This window comes from Hylaeus anthracinus, unplaced genomic scaffold (genome assembly GCF_026225885.1).
Source record: "Hylaeus anthracinus isolate JK02 unplaced genomic scaffold, UHH_iyHylAnth1.0_haploid 12002, whole genome shotgun sequence".
NCBI lineage: Eukaryota > Metazoa > Arthropoda > Insecta > Hymenoptera > Colletidae > Hylaeus > Hylaeus anthracinus.
Genome location: NW_026534349.1, coordinates 10,391,904 through 10,409,377, shown reverse-complemented (window position 1 = coordinate 10,409,377; position 17,474 = coordinate 10,391,904). Strand labels below are relative to the sequence as shown.

At 45.9% G+C, this 17,474-nt stretch overlaps 2 protein-coding genes across 5 annotated transcripts in view; both read left to right on the top strand.

The window, feature by feature from the left end:
- LOC128892040 (NAD(+) hydrolase sarm1) overlaps positions 1-17,474 on the top strand; it is a 120,311-nt gene that overhangs the window by 51,358 nt on the left and 51,479 nt on the right. Inside the window, exon 1 of one of the 4 annotated variants that reach the window (XM_054152092.1) lies at positions 9,737-10,190. The exons of the other annotated variants lie outside the window; for them this stretch is intronic. Within the exon in view, the coding sequence (XP_054008067.1) occupies positions 10,110-10,190 (81 nt within the window). The 5' untranslated portion in view covers positions 9,737-10,109. Of the gene's footprint in view, positions 1-9,736; positions 10,191-17,474 lie in introns of those variants that run through there. 4 annotated transcript variants of the gene reach the window in all.
- LOC128892034 (uncharacterized) lies at positions 434-4,903 on the top strand. The gene is made up of 6 exons (XM_054152073.1): positions 434-455; positions 1,856-2,297; positions 2,710-3,020; positions 3,319-3,623; positions 3,686-3,931; positions 4,478-4,903. The coding sequence occupies exons 1-6, from the start codon at positions 434-436 to the stop codon at positions 4,775-4,777; spliced, it is 1,626 nt and encodes a 541-aa protein (XP_054008048.1). The 3' UTR covers positions 4,778-4,903.

The following is a 17,474-nucleotide window of genomic DNA, read 5'->3' as shown; positions in this document are numbered from 1 at the left end:
TTCATTGCTGATGAAAACGAAATTCAAGAGGCGTCGAAATTCGTTGTTACGACATCGGAATTGACATCGTCGCGCTTCCTACTGTTCAATGTACCGATATAGAAGGAGATATTTCCACGGTTTCCACGTTAACAATTTTCACATAGCGTCCCATTTAAAATTGAAGAACTGTGTGAAAATCGGTCCATTCAATCATCGAAACAAGCAAGCAAATAAATAATATAAATTCCCGTTGCTACTCTGCTCGTTTCACGGTACCATTCCGATTTACTATTCCTTCAATCTGGAATTTAAATCTCCAGGAAAACGCAATCCGCTTCTGAATGCAAAACGAGCGATTTTTTCCGCCGATCGGCCCACTCGAATCATCGCCGACCGTCGCCTCTGTGTCGCTCGATCCTCGATTCCTCTCGATACTCGAGCCCGCAAGTGCATGGTGCACGTGGGCAGCGCTCGTGAGCGACGACTTCTGGGAAATGTCGAGCGAAAAAAACGTCGCGACGACGCCCAAGTGATTCACACGGAGAAACGCTTTGTGACTGTTCTCCAACAAGTCTGGAGAACGTTTCATTTTTTCTCGGATTAGCCCTACTAAGACAAACCATTCAAGTTTCACGATTAAAAAGGCTGTTATTGGAAGACACACATTGTACAGTCAGTCCCATAAATATTCGTACTCTCTATGTCTATCGAAGACATTTGTTTAAATTAAACGGCATATTTGATGTTTCAAAGTGTATGTTTGTAATATCAAAACTTATATTTACCTTAGTAAAACTTCTCTGATAGACATAGATGGTACGAATATTTATAGAACTGACTGTATATCCTCTTTTTCGACCTCAAGTTCGTTTAAATATTATGAATTTTAACATACTAGCCATTCTAATTGTTCGAAGAACTCGCTTCCCCCTCAAAAATTTGTCAAATTTTAGCACCCTTCACAAATCTCTTAGACGCATTTTGGATCCCCGTGGGATCAATCTGGCTTTTCAAGATTACTTCGAGGGGCAACTGTTGCGAAACGCGACGATGGTTTGTCCGACGATCACGAACGGACTAATTATCGCGGCTAGACACGAATTAGGGCCGAAAGGCTAAACGAGAGGATCGTCGTCCGCGACGACAAGCTGAAATCGTCGACGACGTTATCGTCGGCCTCGATCTCTTCGCGCTTCTCTCCTTGCAGGATGCGAGAAACGCGCGCTGCCTCTCTTTTTGCGCGCTCAGCCGCGAGATATATCTCGGCCCATTAAGCTCCGGCCACCGCCGTTTGCATCCGTCGTCGGAAGCTGGAAATATCCCGCGGAGGAATATCTCTTGCGGCGCCAAACGACGCGGGAAAGGTGAGCAACGCGACGACGGAACGCGTCGAGATTGAAGGGTCACGCCATCTTGGAAGCGTGAAACGGAGTAATTTGGGAATTAATTGCGGCGGACCAACGCATTGGAATAGTTTTGGCTTGTGGCGAATAAAGTGTCACAGTTAGTAGAATAGACTGATATTTTTTATTTTTCACACGAGTCGATTTGTTATTAAAAAATGGCGGCCTCCTCTCGAGTGGTTGCCAAGGTGGCTGCTGGCCTTTGTTCAGCTGAGTTCAAAATCTGAATATAGTTTCTTATGGATTCTGCGAGGCATTAGGAATTGAAACTTTGAGACTCTGTTCTGAAATAAATAGGGTTGGTACAAAGCCCATAGAATCTCTTCTGGCTGAAATCCCTAACCAAAAACTCCGAGATACCGGAACCTAGCCACAAGCGATCCTCGCGTATCGACAACGCATAATACGTCTCGAAGAGGTTAAGATTTCCACGTATTCCACGTAAGATTTCCGACGTAAGTTTCCCAAAGTGGCTAGACCAGGCAGAAAGGAACAGGTAGCTCTCCAAGCCTCGATAAACACGGAAGAGGAATGGAGCCAGCTCCTGGAGCGCAAAGGTCTCACCCTGGCAGACGTGTACTCCGAGTGGTGCGGTCCCTGCATCGCCATGGTCAGCACCCTGAGGAAAATCAAATTGGAGATCGGTGGTGACACCATAAACTACGCCATCGTCAAGAACGACCACATCGCTGATCTCGAGAGATTCCGTGGGAGGAGCGAGCCCGTGTGGATGTTCATCCAGGACGGGAAAATGGTGAACCTGATGTTCGGGGCGAACTGTCCTAACCTGAGGAAGCTGCTGACGTGGGAGATTCGGAGGGTGCAGCGGGAAGAGGAACCTGAGATGAGACTTAACGTGAGCACTCGCACTCCACAAGAGGAGGCCCGATGGCAGAAGGAGGAGGCCATCAGGTAAATAGTTGGCGTGATCAAGAATCTAATCAGCCATTGGATTAGTCTAGATTCACGTTCTTTTTTCTGGCCAGCTTCGATGCAATTTTCGTGATTCTTTTGGAGCTTAGGTACCCGACACAAACTTTTCAAATTTGCCACGTTTGTTTCGGAATTGACCCTTTGCACTCTGCACTATCTGGTTGCAAAATGTGCAAACAGGAATCGGATTAACCTTTTCGGTGCTCTGCGCGAGTATACTCGTCAAATTATTTTGTTCTTGTCGTGCTCAAGACGAGTTAAATCGTACGAGCTTAAAGAGTGCAAAGAGTTAAAAGTTACTTTTAAGTTAATTTGGTAGAAATATTATAAAAGACAGTAAATCGATCGAATGAAACGAGCCGTGGTTCTCATTGCAAAATTTCGCAACAAGGAAAGCGAAAGAGGATATGGAGCGTGCCAAAGAGGAGGCCGAAAAGCGCGAGAAGTACGAGGCGTACCTGGCACAAATGAGTTTCGAGCTCTCGGAGGAGACCGCCCTGGTCTTCTACCCTTGGGTCTTCGTAGACGCCGAGGGCAGGCACCAGGACAAGTACCAGAGCCCTCCGTACATCGAGCTGACGACCGTTCTCTTCAAGCAGAACTTCGACGTTCTCGAGGAGCAGCGACTCCAGCTCACCGAGGAGATGATCGAGAACATGTTCGTCGAGAGCAACATCGAGATCACGAGAGAACTGATCGCTGGTGGGTGATCCGGAGTCCTCGGCGTCGAAGTCGAACAGATTAGTGGAAAGAACACAAAACATATGTAACGTTTGCTCTTTCTCTGACGCGTGTATTCTCCGAAACAATACTGTCAGTTGCATGTAGTTTGCCGCTACATGGAACCCCCTGTTTTTTCTACGGGTTCCCCCGCGTCTCGCTCAAGAACAAAGTCAAGCCGAATACCATACCTCCCTCGAAATAAGCAACTCGCCGATCCCGACCGAGTTGCTTATTTCGAGACAATACTGTATACCATATCGTGTTATCCTCACCCCAGGGTTAACCGCTGGCAGGACCATAGCGATGAGACTGAGAGGTAGACGACCCCACCCCGATTGGCCAGTGCCTTATCCGTTCGAGTGCCCCAAAGGGGCCAAACGATGCCCCACGAGGGCAATCAACGACGTCGAGGAGTACCTCGTGCATCTGATCACCAGCAAAACACCCCTGCTTCACGAGAGTCCCATCGTGCACGGCAACCAGGCGTCCTTCATGGAGAAGTACGTCCACGTCCACGAGCCAGATCCCGAGGACGAGGAGGACTTCCATCGAGTCGATCCCGCGGTTTGGGTTCCTCCTCAGGTACTCCTCGACGAGCCCGAGTATTATAGACTCTTTCGTGCAATCGTGGATATTCGAATTAGGCGAGGAACAAGGTGCACATGTACGCGACCCTCTTCACCCGATACATGGACATGGTGCACCCCTACGAGGAGCCAGTGCCCCCGCCGCCATACTGCGCCTTCAAGTTCCATTACTCGAGATTCGACGACGTCCGCGACGCCTGCGCCCTGTTCCCGGACGCCGTCGAGTATTTCGGCGTTTTCGAGTTCGATAAACCGCTCCTGGCCAGGCGGATCGTCTCCTGTCCCGAGGACTTCGAGAAAAAGGTCTACCGAAACTGTCTGTCTCACTGTCTCGTTAATTCGAGTTCATATTTCAACGAAGAATTCATTTCTTCGATTAACACGTTGACCGGCACGCCAGCCGCGTCGTTTGGGTGACAAGGATTTTCGTCGAGGAACGAATAAATTAATTCTAAAAGCGAGGTGTCGAAGAAAATTAATTTGGATGGTATTAGTAAATGCTAAAGAGGTCGCAAAAATACTACCGCAGATGATATATCACGTCATTTGTAATTGTATAGTAGAAAGAACTTTTAAGCTCGTAAGAATTTGCACGATTGTTAGTCTGTCAGTCAACTTGTTAAGTGTAAAAGAGTTTAGTTTTTTGAAAGGATTGTAGGGGTAAATTCGATTCAGTTGGAAGAAATCTTTTTGAGAAATGATCCTAAAGATCTCGATAGATGTGCAATGTATGTTACATTCTGGAATAGGAGTTGAATTTTCCCGTACAACCAAAGAAAGGGAACCTTGAAAACGAGGGTTGAATCGTCTCCTGGACGCCGGAAGGTAAATTTGTTATCATTAAAAAAGGTTCGATACAAGACCGGCGGTGAGATATTCGTGGTGATCATTCGAAGGATCAACGAGGACGCTTTCCTGTCCTTCGCGAGCATCCATCCCTATTTCGTCACGGAAGACGACGAAGAGGCCCAGGCGATGATCGAGGAGTACTTTCCCGAAGGCGCAGAGGACGCGATCTTCGAGGGGTTGTACGACGACCAAGAAGACTACGGCGAGGAAGAGGCTGAAGACGAAGGTGAAGAAGAAGAGGAAGAAGAGGAGGAGGAGGGCGCGGTAGACACGTTCACGGGACTGTATAGCTCCGTGTGAATTGTGTATTATCGTAACAATCACGAATGGATACGGTATTCTCGTCTACGTAAACATTTCAAGCAGCGAATACGGGATAAACGTTTTTTAACGAAACACGCGGAATAATCGCGTAAGCTTTTTCCGTTCGAGATTCCGTTCCTCGCGCGGTTTGGTAAAGCCGGATCATACTTGAACGCTCGCTGTCGTTGGCAACGCGTTTGCGTAACTTTGGCAAAATTCCAACACGGTCGGGCTGTAGAGGTTGTATCACGCACCTGCCCGGCTGCCAATTTCTTTTATCGCGAGCCAGCCAGGAACTCGCTTGCCAAAGCTTACCTCGAAACAAAGTATTCCTCCTCGATCGCCGCGCGCGCGGTCCCTCCGTCCTCGACGAGAGATGAAACTTCATCAATCGTTGAGCACTTCCGGCTGCGCCGCTACATCAATCATCCGCTGGTCGAAATTCCGACTTTTCTCGGCGCGGTGACATTTTTCTGCTGTCGATCAATTTTCTCATTTTCTCGGAATCTATTTTGCTCTACGTAGAACTTCTCGAGGAGAAGGCACGAGTACGATTTCTTCGTCGAGGGCAATATGTTTTAAATGTGATTCCGTTACGAGCCTATACTTGTATTTCTTCTGGAGAAGTTTTACTCCTCGTTATTCACCATTCTGCGGAACGAGCTCGAATACACGTTCTGTTATCTCGAGATACTACTAGAGATACAAGACTGAATGCACCACCGGTAATAAAAGTTTAATAAAAATTTAAATTAGGAAAATAGCGTACAGGTCGCTAGAATTCTAGCGACACGTTCGATTTGTAACATTTAAAAAATATTCGTAAAACCCGACCAGTGAACCAGTGTCGCTCCAGGCACGATTTCAGCATCCGTGCCGAGATTAGGAGAAAATCGGCCGCGGCCGAAGCAAACCAATTGAATCGTTCATCGAATTAACGAGGTAATTTGTCACGCGACCGTCGCGAGGAGTTCGCGCCAAGAACGGCACGCGATCTCCTCTCTGGAGAGTTCCCTTCCTTGGCCGGTGACTAAATTTCGCCAAGTGGTCCGAACAATTGAATCGTTAACGGGCAGGGACGTTAGTCACCCGACCGCTAAATCTTCCCGCTGGATCAGCCACATTCGGCTTATATTTTTGGCGCGAACTCGAAGAGAAACTGACCCGTTCCTCCTTTCGAAACTGAGACGAACGAGGCGAGCTTTTCTTTTCAATTGGAACAAGGAGAGCATTCCTTGTCGAGTGATGTTTCGAGTACGTTTGTCAGGTGGTAGGAAAATTATGCAGAAATTAAACGAAAATATAATTTAATGTATGTAAAATAACTTTCTTGGGTGAGTTAGGTGTCCTAATTGGGGGTGTTGAATTATTATTTGTTAAATAAATACAACATAGTTTTGACACAAGTATATGTTTAATAGTACGCGTTTTACAAAACAGAAACGATGTTCTTACTCGGAAAACCGAGACGCTTTGGGGGTGCATTAAACCGATGCCCTCCTCAGGTAATACTGGCCTTTGCTACGGAGGGGACTGTGCCAACGGACGTAAACATTTAAATCGTTATAAGTACAAGAACATTGTGCTTATTCTCACCAGGGGACTTTGTATATAGAATAATAAGAAGATAGATCAATTTCAGAGGAGGAAAGAGCCTAAATATAATTACCATAGTTTTCAAGCTTCGATCAATCTAGAATTTATTAGAATTTATTAAATACTTTCTATTTTAACACTTGAAATCCTACAAGAATAAAACTACTTTACCCTGGCGCATCGAGTCTCAGCAACGAGAGGTTAAACGATCGCCATCGAGGCAGCGCGCAGTCATTAAATATTGATTGTTTATCCACGCATCTCGGCGTCCAATTCGAGTCGCTCGAGAGCGTTCCTTTTTTTTGCCCTCGGTAACGCCGGAGGCGGTCAATTGCTTAAACATCGGTAATTATTGCACAAGCATTACATAAGTAAACAGTCGAGGCGAGAGGAAGAGGGCAGAAAAAAAGGCGCAAATTACAGTTACGCCGAGCAATTCACGTCCCGTCGTCATTACGAGCCATTAACGATCGTTTCGTCTTCTTTCCGCTTTGTTCCCGTCGCTTCCGTCGACGCGATCCAGATCATTTTTTTCTCCAGATTCTGTGTTCTTCTTTTAATTCGATACACCATTGTATTCATAGTTCGTTGGCAGAAATCGTTTCAGGAGGGCGGTGTTCATCAGGTGGAGAGTCTTAATTCGAAGAACAGGGAGACTAAAATTCAATTAGTTTCCACCTTCTCTAGCTTCGCAAGCTTTGCTTTTAATAATTGAGTAAGAGAGTCTTAACTCGAACTAAAATTCAATCGAGTCCTACCTTCGCCAGTCAAGTACTTATCTTTAATAAATAACGTCGGCAACATTTGAGTGTAACCGTTCAAATCCAAGCTGGCGTCCTACCTATGTTATTTTACGATTTACACGCGTACTTTTCAACCGCTTCGATTCTCGATTCGCCTCGACGCGGACTGGTCGATTCGAGGCGCGAACGGTGCACATGGAAAGTTCGCTCGCCCGAAGAAAGGCGCGTGCAGTTCGCGGTGGAGATAAATTTACACGCGACTCCGCGTCGCCGATGCCTGTTCACGTACCCTCGTTTCTTTTCCTTTCTACGATTCTGCCTCTCCTAAGCGGTCGTTTTCTTTTCGCGTAGTCGCAAATAGGAACCCTGGGCTCCATCATCGTGCTCCGACGAAATTAATGGCGTCGGGACGCGGCTGAACGCGATGCTGCCACCGACGCCGACGCCTGCCACTGATTTACAATGCCAGAGTTCGGCTGCCCGTGTACAACGAGATTAAAACAATTTTTCACGAGTTGTCGTCGAACGATCCCGCGTTAAAATTCATTGTTATTTAACCTCTCCGGGATTACTGACTCGTGCCTACGCGTACGATTGCTTTTATATCAAAATTATCGAAAAATATTAAACTGGAATTGTATATTTCGTATGTTAAAATCGATTTACAGATTTCTCTGACTTGTCCGTGTCTATTCCACTCGAGGTCTCAAATTTCCCTTGTGCCCAAAATGATCCAGGCACCATGTATAGATGATAATTAATTCCTCAATTCGATGAATCACTTTTGCAACCTTGTGTTTATTAGAGTCTACCTTCGACAACTGCGCAATGCAGCGGGAATAATAACACTGTGACCTGGTGCGCGTCCAGGAAACGGCGACCATCGAGAAAAAAACTCGCCCGAAAGCTTCGGGGCGCAATTAGAAAAATTTACATAAAAACGACGCCGGATGCTGCGAATGGTCTGCAAGAGGGAAAAAAAAAGGTTTCGCCCATGAATATTTTCCATCTCGTTACGAATCACGTAATGGAAGTGCAGATCCGTCACCTTGCCAGCAGCGACACTCGCGCGTTGTCTCGTTGATCGTTAGTCGCGGCTATCGCGTGGCTTTTCGACTCTAAGAAGAAAATAGGAATTCCTCCGATACCTTCTTCTTTATCATTTAATATATGGGTACAAATAACGAACGCAGTGACGTATTCGGATACAATTTCCTCGCGTGTTTTTATATTTTATTTTCGATAATAATAGGTATATGCGTATCAACGAAACTCATTAACTAACCAGAAAATAACTTGTATTACGTTTCTCTTTTCTTTCTATCAAATTTGGTGGTTCCCCAAACTGCCAACCGATTTTCCACAACTTTGTTTCTGAGCAATCATTTTCCCAACACGTACCACGTTCTCTGAATGAATACTTCCCACGAGAAATTTGGAATTAGGATTTTGTGGAACTCGGTAAACGACCGGTGAAGGTTTTCCGAGAACGCTGCTAGCGGTGCTTTTCTCTCGTGCACGTTCTCGAGTGATGTAACGCGATTAAATAATTACACAGAGGCAAATAAAATGTAATACAAATGTTGATGCGGACACGTTGAGGCATATTTACGGCAACGCGACAGAATTTACGCATCCGCTCGGCCGCGGTTCTCGAAACGTGCCAAAAAAACACACGCTGACGCGATCCCGACCCGCGAGGTGTTAAGAATCAAATATTGAAACGTTTTAGGATACGTTTCGTTCGGATCCACGCGAAACGCGCTATGTTAGGCGAATTAGCACGTCGTGGTGGCTTTTTAAAAAATTTTATAAGGAGGAACGAAATCGCGGCTCGAACTCGCTGTAAACTCGCAAAACACGGACGACTATTAATTTTTTAACGATCGCGCCACGTCCTGGATCCAAAGTCGATCGAATCGTCGTCCAATTAACGTGGTTCACGGAAAGTTCGAAAACAGTTTCGGCATCGTCAAAGCCGTCATTCGTTTTATCGAGTTATTGGGAATTGGCAAAAAGAAAATGGATGACATGTATAAACAGAACTCGTCGCTGATGAAGTCTGAAGAGATTATAAAAACAGAAGGATTCGTTGTATCGCAAGTGTCGATAGAAAATTGGCTGCTCCAAAACAATCAAACCATAAAAAGATTCTAATACATTCCCATCTCTCTAATGTACATTCAACAGTGTTCGTCGCGTGCAGGTCAGGAATGACACTTAAAAGAAGATCGCGGACAATTCGAAATCCCGTGGACGAAGGGGATCTCCGCGACGGCCAATCACGGGTCGATCGAACTCGTAGTTCGCGTACATCCAGCCTCCGTGCCCTACCACCGGTGCTTTTCGCGTCGTTTCGTTCCCGACGATCTCCAATGATCGGCTCTCTATCCCTTCTCGCGGTCGATTCACATCGCGTTAGACACAACCCTCCGAGTTCGAAGGTCACGGCGACACTGATGCACCAGCGAGCGCGCTACCACTTTTCGTATCTGCGCGCCGAGCCGCCGCGCCAGCTGAACGCACGCCGATTGGCCGCGACTCGCGGTGGTGGGGAGGCTATATAGAGGGTCGCGCCGCGCCGCGCGGTCAGTGTCGCGCGTACCTCTGATCGGTTTTGTTGTTGGTATCGTTACCGCCTCGCGATCTCCACCGCTATCATCGAAAGTTCAACAGAGTGGTTCGTTTCGAGTCCAGCAGCTGTGCATCCGGGGTGTCAAAGAAGGATTTCGTTGGGACGATTCGATCGACGCGTCGTGCTTCGTGCCTTACGCTGTGCAACGAGGCGGAAATAATTCGCGGTGAACGTTCGCGCGGTTAAAAATCTCGCGCGCTATGCGAGGGAGAGAAACAGTGAAGCAAAGTTGTCGAGGACTGTTCGAATGAGTGAAGAGGCGTCGATGCTGGCACGGAACGAAGAGTTGCGTGCAGATTGAACAGAGAAATTACGTGGACCACGATCGAACGAGGAGACGGGCTTCGGTGCTGCCATGACAATGGTCGTCAACAAGATCAACATGTCGTCGTACTCTGCCCCGCGACGCACTTTCTTCTCGGGCCTACACACTAAGGTAAGCCATCCCTTCGATTAGATTCGGACGTGTGGCGAACCTTGTGACTGCGTGTTATAAAATAAACAGAATATAAATAATTCCTCGATATCGTCAAAGATTCGTGCTTCGAATCGCGTTAGAATGCTTTATCGAATAAAATTCGTCTGGAGCTTAGAAATCGTATCGAAAAACTATGCAGTTAGGACTACAGAACATTCGTACATTCGTAATAGCCGAAGTGTCAACCTAGGTACTGCACTTAAACATTCATCAAAGGTGTTTTAAATTTCCCATACTCGTGAATTTGGGCGTCCACAGAACTCGTAGCACGTTTTCGAATCGACTCCGATCGCCGGATGCGACGTAAAGCGTACTTGGACGAGTACCATACGCGTTGCGACGCTGAAGGGACAAAGCGGTCCGTTTTCACGTAGCGGTCTGAGTGTCGCCAACGAAGACGGATCGGTTCGTGGCGCGCTTAGTCGTGGCTACTCCAGAAAAGGTGATCGAGCGTGGCCAGTCGCTTCTACGGTATTTACCTGATTCAACGATAAGCGGAGTGTCCGTGATCCTCGAGCAGGCCACGGGCCAACCGTGTGCTCGTGGGATTAACGGTTCTCCGCCGGTTGCGCGTCGTCCTTCGTCCCCAGGAATGCCCGAGGTCTCGGGTATCAGCTCAGCTTGTGGCTTCCATCGAAATTTATTCACCCTCTTGGTCACTCAGTCCGCGCACGTTTACCGAGAACGTGCACAAATCGCTTATGCAACTTCGCGTTTTCAAAATCGCGGTGTTCCGATAGTATTCGCGAGGTATATGGGTCATTCCAGGTCGAATCTGTGTGGGATCCTTGTGGAACGGATTCTAAAGATTATGCTGCTATTTTTATTTTCTTCGTATCGAAACACACGGTAATCCATGTGAAATTTTGGGAAGTAGGAGTCATTATTTTCTCAGTTTCAAAATTGTTTACGAACTACGAGCTCTCGATGTTCGCACTAAAATCTTCCGAAAAATTGTTGTCGCGAGTTGTTGGATAAAACCAACAAGTGCGCGCGCTTCCTTTGCCTCCTCGAGCATGTAATTTGGTTAAAAAACCTCCGGTGAAAGCGAATCGGTCGCAAAAGGAAGGCGCAATCGCGTCCCAAATCGCCGCTCGACGCGAACTTGCGTGGCCTCGCGACAATTTATGAATCCAGCGATGCCGGTTTCGTGATCACGACCGTGAACGTGACCGTCTCCGAGCGTGTCGTCACGTCGAAACGGGACCCAGCGTCGCTTTAACGACGAAAACAATCGGTACTTTGGCTTCGATATATTCTTTTCCACGTTTCGTTGGCACGTCGCCAAGTTATTTCGACTCTGCCTCGTCTGGTAATCTTCTTCAGCGATGCGCGGACCCCCGATGGCTTACGTAACTTGAAACCAGCTCGAGTTTGTTAAACTCGTTCCCGATCTCTTCGCCTAAAAAAAGGCTTCCCTCCCTCGCGGCGAACGAGCCACGCTGCCTTCGACTGGAAGTCGGGCGCACCTAATAACGTTAATAACAATAAAGTCGGTCGTTGTCGCGCAATTTACAGTGGTCACGATCGAGCCGGTATCGTTTTTTGAAAGGATCATAAGCCGAAGCAAAAGGGAAGAGGAAACCTGCTGTAAAACGAGCTGCTATCGAGTATTATTCGTTATCGTCCGTGGTTGGTGCTCCGTTCACTTTGGTATCGAATCCTTTGGCTACGATTTAACATCGCAGAAATCATTTTTGAAATTCAAGTAACATTTATTCAGAGAGATTGTACCTTCTCGGGTAGAACAAAAAAGGATGGGGTTTGTATCTTCGATCCAGATTTAAAAGTTCGGTTACGGAGAAAGCTTTCGTAAAGGTTGGCGTAAACGTAAACGTAAACTTCGAGGGCTTGTAGTTTGTAAACAATTTTGAAACCGGGGAAGCGACGACCTAAACTCCTCCTAATTTCACACGGTTTACCAAATGTTTCGATATGGAGAAAATTAAAATAGCCATGAGTAGTTCATACGCCAGCTCTTGATCCTGCCACAAAAATTCTTAGAAAACGAATCCCTCGATCAAAGTTAGTAACAATAAAGTCTTTACTCAATTCCGCGAGCAAAGTTCGAGAGCCACCGTAAGAAGACGTACACATCCTCTTTAAAAGAAGACATTGATATTAATGCTGCTTTAACGATCACGGAACATCCATTTAACGAAGGCGATCGTCGCGTGCCACGAGCCTACCCTGTTTATTCAATTTATCGCGGCACCGTCGGTTTTCGATCGTGTCACTCACGAACCCGTCATGCTCGATCTACGTCGCGAATAAAAATGGGTCCTTGGCTAACATTGCACTCGTGACGAAAGACGAAGAATACTTTATTGTTAACCAAACCGCACACCCCGTAACGCGAACCAAACGCACCAAAAATGCAAGCTGAAATAAAATCTTGACGGCTTTAGAAAAAGCTTGACGAGACATTGCGAAGAAAATAATTTTTTCGATTTTTAGGGTTACAACATTTCTATCCGCGACGGATATTTCGCCTATCTTTGATCGGTGGGAGGGGGAGGGGGGGGGGTCAGTTGCGAGCCAAGCTTTGGACAAATTATTGGGTGCGAAGCAACGAACGATCTGTTCAACGATCGCGATAAAAGCGGTGCCGGAAAAATAACGAATCGCGAAGGAGAGACTAATGAGGGCCGCGGAGAATTTCGCGGCTGCGACGAACGCGGTTCCCCGCTGTTCTAAATTTAACGGGACCTAAATTCGACGCGTTCGAAACGAGACAGCGACGAATGCAGCGGGCCAGCTTTTCTCGAACGACGTCAGAAAAATTGGACGAGGCTCGCGTTTCGCGAGACCCAACCCATCCGCTATACGTCGCTTGTTTGTTTTTTCTTCGTCTATTTTCCGCCGATCTTATATGACCGATCCGCGTCGAACGCGTTTCTGTTCGCGTTATAATTACACTTGCGATTCCAAGGCGGTCTTAGGGGGATATGATATACACGCGCGTACCGTAACGCGTGTAACTCGCAAACAAATCGACTGGGACGAGTGAAAATCTTAGAGAATTTTCTATGTGTATGTATGCATAAACATACCAGAATTCATAAGTTTATGTCGAGTACGTTGACTGCAAAAAAATCATGAAAATTGAATTTCCGTGTTCGATCAGTCTGTGATGCGAACGTTTGTAATTTTTGTAATTGTTGAAGACCTTAAGTAACGGGAATACTTGTCAAATAATGGTAAACACTATCTACTTTTAATTGTGCATTTCACTTGCTCTTTTATTGACGATGTTATATGCTCCTCTTCTTGTTATAATAGGTAAAAAGTATGTCGCATTGCTAAAACTACTATTATGGTTTTAATGCGTGCACACACGTATTACAAGGCAACATTACTGTCTCTTGTGGATTATTTCTTGCAGTATCTGGTGAAATGTGTTTCATCTGTCTTAATAAACCGCATCCAGCTTTTCCTCACTGTAATCTCTATCTTAACCCAAGAAACAAAAGAGTACCCGTTCGAACCATGTTGGAGTGGTTGTAGTTAAATCTTAGCCCGTGCAGAATCGACGTGGCGCGGGTTAATCGCGAGCCTCGATCCATCTCGAAGGAAAGAAACGGGCTCTCCCGTTCCTGAGGACGCCGTAAAAGCGCGCGAGGCATAAAAGATTCATTTTGCCAGAGAGGTGACCCTGTCGACCCAGCATCCGCTCTCTGTGGGCGGCTCGCTCTCCACCCTCCCTCCGTAACGTTTGCGACGCGTCTCTTTCTTTCGGCCCGACGCCCTCGGGGCCGTTTTCTTTTTCCATTCCGCGTGGTCCTCTTTTCGAGGTGAGCGCGGAAAAAAGAGCGAGGGGGACAGAGGCGCCTCGTTGAGACAATCAAACGACAGCGTTGCTCGTTAAATGTAACTGGCACTAAATTGCCGAGAGTTGGGAGACGGGGCGTCCCGTCGATCTCTGCGCCCAGTCGACCTCGTCTCCTTCTCCTTGAGCTTTGAGATTTTTTCTGGTAGACCAGCAATGGAAATACCCGAAAATTTCAGTGCCGGAATATGACGCAGCTCGATAATTGCGAGATAATGGCACCGATGGGTACAATAAACGAGGTTTGGTGAAAAGCAGTCCCACTTGCGTAACCTTGTATATTTCCACTATCCAAGGGAGGAATTGCAACTCTCCTAGGTGTTAGAAGTATCAATCTCTTAATCCTTGAAAATTTTGTTCGTTTACAACCGTCAAAGTACACCCATTTTGTCGAATGAGAGACATCTGGTTGCTCTAAGAATAAGTGTTGCAGTTTGAAGATTCGTGCAATAATCGAGGTGACCAGCTTAAAGAGGAACCCCCCACTTATTTCCACTCAGGAGGTGCAAGAGGTCAAACGCGTCCTTCCCACGTGTCGCGAGTGTCTGTTCGTTGGTCGTCGAATTTTCGTTGGTTCGCAGGGGTCAAAGTAGATTAATTTGGTCGAATGGTACCTCAACGAGGAAGACACCCTCGAGGTGGGAACCGATTAATGGGATCACCAGTCGCGTAAATAATTCTTTCATTCTCGCTGGCTCATTCATCCGTAAGCTGAACGAGTTCCTCGTCTCCTCCCTCTTGTAATTACTATTGTGTTACGTCTCTTTCTCTCGAGAAGTGTCTCAGCGTGGCGCATTTACAGCGGCAGATTAAACGCATCCGGTTTCGTCGTTGACGCGCGCTGCGGCTTTTGTGAAAGTGTCGTGCACCGTTTCGTCCCGCTCCTGCGAAACAACGTCAGCAACAATTCTAGGAATTGTTTCCAGTCTAGTCGAATTATTCGCTCGTTTCCGGGGGGAGGAATTCAGCGTCAACCGGAAATGACGCTGCCGTGGTCCCGTCGAGCACGGTTCGTATCAGAGATGGGCAAACTTTCATTGGAACACCGTCTTTGTTTCACGGAAAACTTAGTATTTGAAACAGCGGCACAAAAGAGAGTTAATTAGGTTGACAAATCGGAGATACATGATAAATTTCATGGTACAACTTTAGGCTCCTTCTATGTTGATCTCGTAAATGACTTTTGGAAGAGGTTGCTCTAAGTAATAGACTTCGATATTGTTTAATAAAACTTCTAACTAATATTTACCCAAACTATGTACTCTGTACTTTAAATTGAAGTATAAAGAGCACTCACGAACAAAACTCGATCAAATCGATCAACCATTGTAGAAGTGTTCAAATCTACGACTCTGCAACCACATTTCTGCAACTTATTTAACAATGAAATGCAGTTTCGAAATAAATTTCTTCGCAAATTAGAGGCATCGTACAGCTCATCGAACTTGAAAAAACCGCGCAACACCGTGTCCAAAGTCACACGAACGTTTGTTTTGCCACTCGACGCCGGAGCGTGTGTCAGTCGAGTTCGCGCGACCGGTTTCCTCTTCGGCGTCGGGTGTCGCGCGTTCAGCTCCTTCGAGTCGTGTTTCTGTTGTCAGAGAAATGTCACGCAGACCGTTGTTCGTCGCGCATGGTCGTCGCGGTGCAGGACAGCCCCTGGCAGCGTAAGCAGAAGCGAAAATGTCGCGGCGTTGACGCATCAGCGATCTCCATCGTACGAGACGATGGAAATCGCGAGTAAGATTACACGCTCGACGAACAATGGTGTTGCTCGCGCGCCAGATTACAGTATTCGAAACGTGCACGTGCACCTGGGTCGTCGACTCGGAAGATGATACGTTTGGGAGTCGCTAATGCGCCGGAGTTACTATTTCGCCTTAGGCGAAGGGGATGAACGGGGGCGTCTGTTCCAGCCACGAGACGCAGTTCGTGTTTAGGTGATGTTTAATCGTGTTTTGATTATTTTTATTACATAATCGTTGACAGAATACTTCGTTGATTATTTAACACGTTGGTCGCCACGTCACCCATGCGTGAGTGACTGGACTTTTCATTAAGGAATGAAATAAATTAACCCTCTGCGCTTGAGGGGTTTTTATAATAAATTTCTGTGAAACCAAAAACTCTGCTTCGAAAAGAAACATCTGAAAACATTCGCGACTCGATGTATATTATTTCGATTAATAATTAGCTGTATTTTAATATAAGTAAAATTGAAATTGTACGTTCAAAAATCACTTTTAAATTACATATGTCGTCCTAGAGGCGCCACTCGAGCGCAAAGAGTTAATTCCGAGGATGGAACGTTAAAAGAAACAAATCTGCATTGGATTCGTGAATTTGGCAAAATTGCAAAAATATATACCAGTTTAAATTCAACAAAAATAAGTTTCAGTTGTATAGAAACAAAGTGTACGGCTCGTATAAATTTTCGCGATTAGTTTGGCAGCCAACGTGTGAATTTTGAACTTTGAACGTAAGAAGGGTGTACACTTGCGATTATAGATTCGAAAATTTGTATTGAGAAGCATTAAAAAATTAGTTGCTCTGCAAACTTACGAAATCACGTAGGTAGGGGGTGATAGCATGATAGCACTTCATAAACATTCGTTGACTTAGGTTCTCGCAATTAAAATGTGACAAACGAACGCAGCGAGAATTAAATAATTAACATTTCTAAACAATTTCTTTCGGAGCTGGCGACAATTGAATTTTCATACGACGTAGTTTATGGGGGAACGCGTCTCGCGAAATTGCTCTAATCGCAGGTAATTAATACAGAAAGCCGGTTAACGTCTCCGTCCTTGGCGGATGGAAGAATTGTTTATCAAAGTCTTTACATCTTACTTTGTAGCGACTGGAACGATCACGTATTCGCTCAATAGTCGGTTAATTAACGTTTCACAGAACAGCCAGTTAAATGATAAACAAAAGAACCTGTAGGGTTGTTTGTGCAAAAACTTACAGACCCTTAATCATAGATTAAACGACAGTGGTTGAAAATCGACTTACTAGAATACAGAAAAGGTAAAACTAATTTATTATTAACGCAAAACTAATCTCATAGCTCAGTGACCAATGTAATCAAACGCTACACAATCCCGTAGCTCAGCGAATAGTGTAATCAAACACAAAGCCTGTCGTCTTCAATCATTTACTCGCTTCCGTTTGATTACATTTTAAAGTGAAAAACGAAACCAGAATGATTTTCAACCATAAAATTGAAAGCGATCCTGGAAACTAACCAAAACAATGTCAACCTTTGCCTGTTCGGAAGAAAATAAAACTAATTAATCGAGGGATAAGGCTGTTTATTTACAAATGAAACGTTTTCCGTCGTCCCCGAGGCGGAACAATCGGTTTCGTAACAGTTTTACGATCCTGTTCAGTTAGAGGTTTCCTCTATAAAT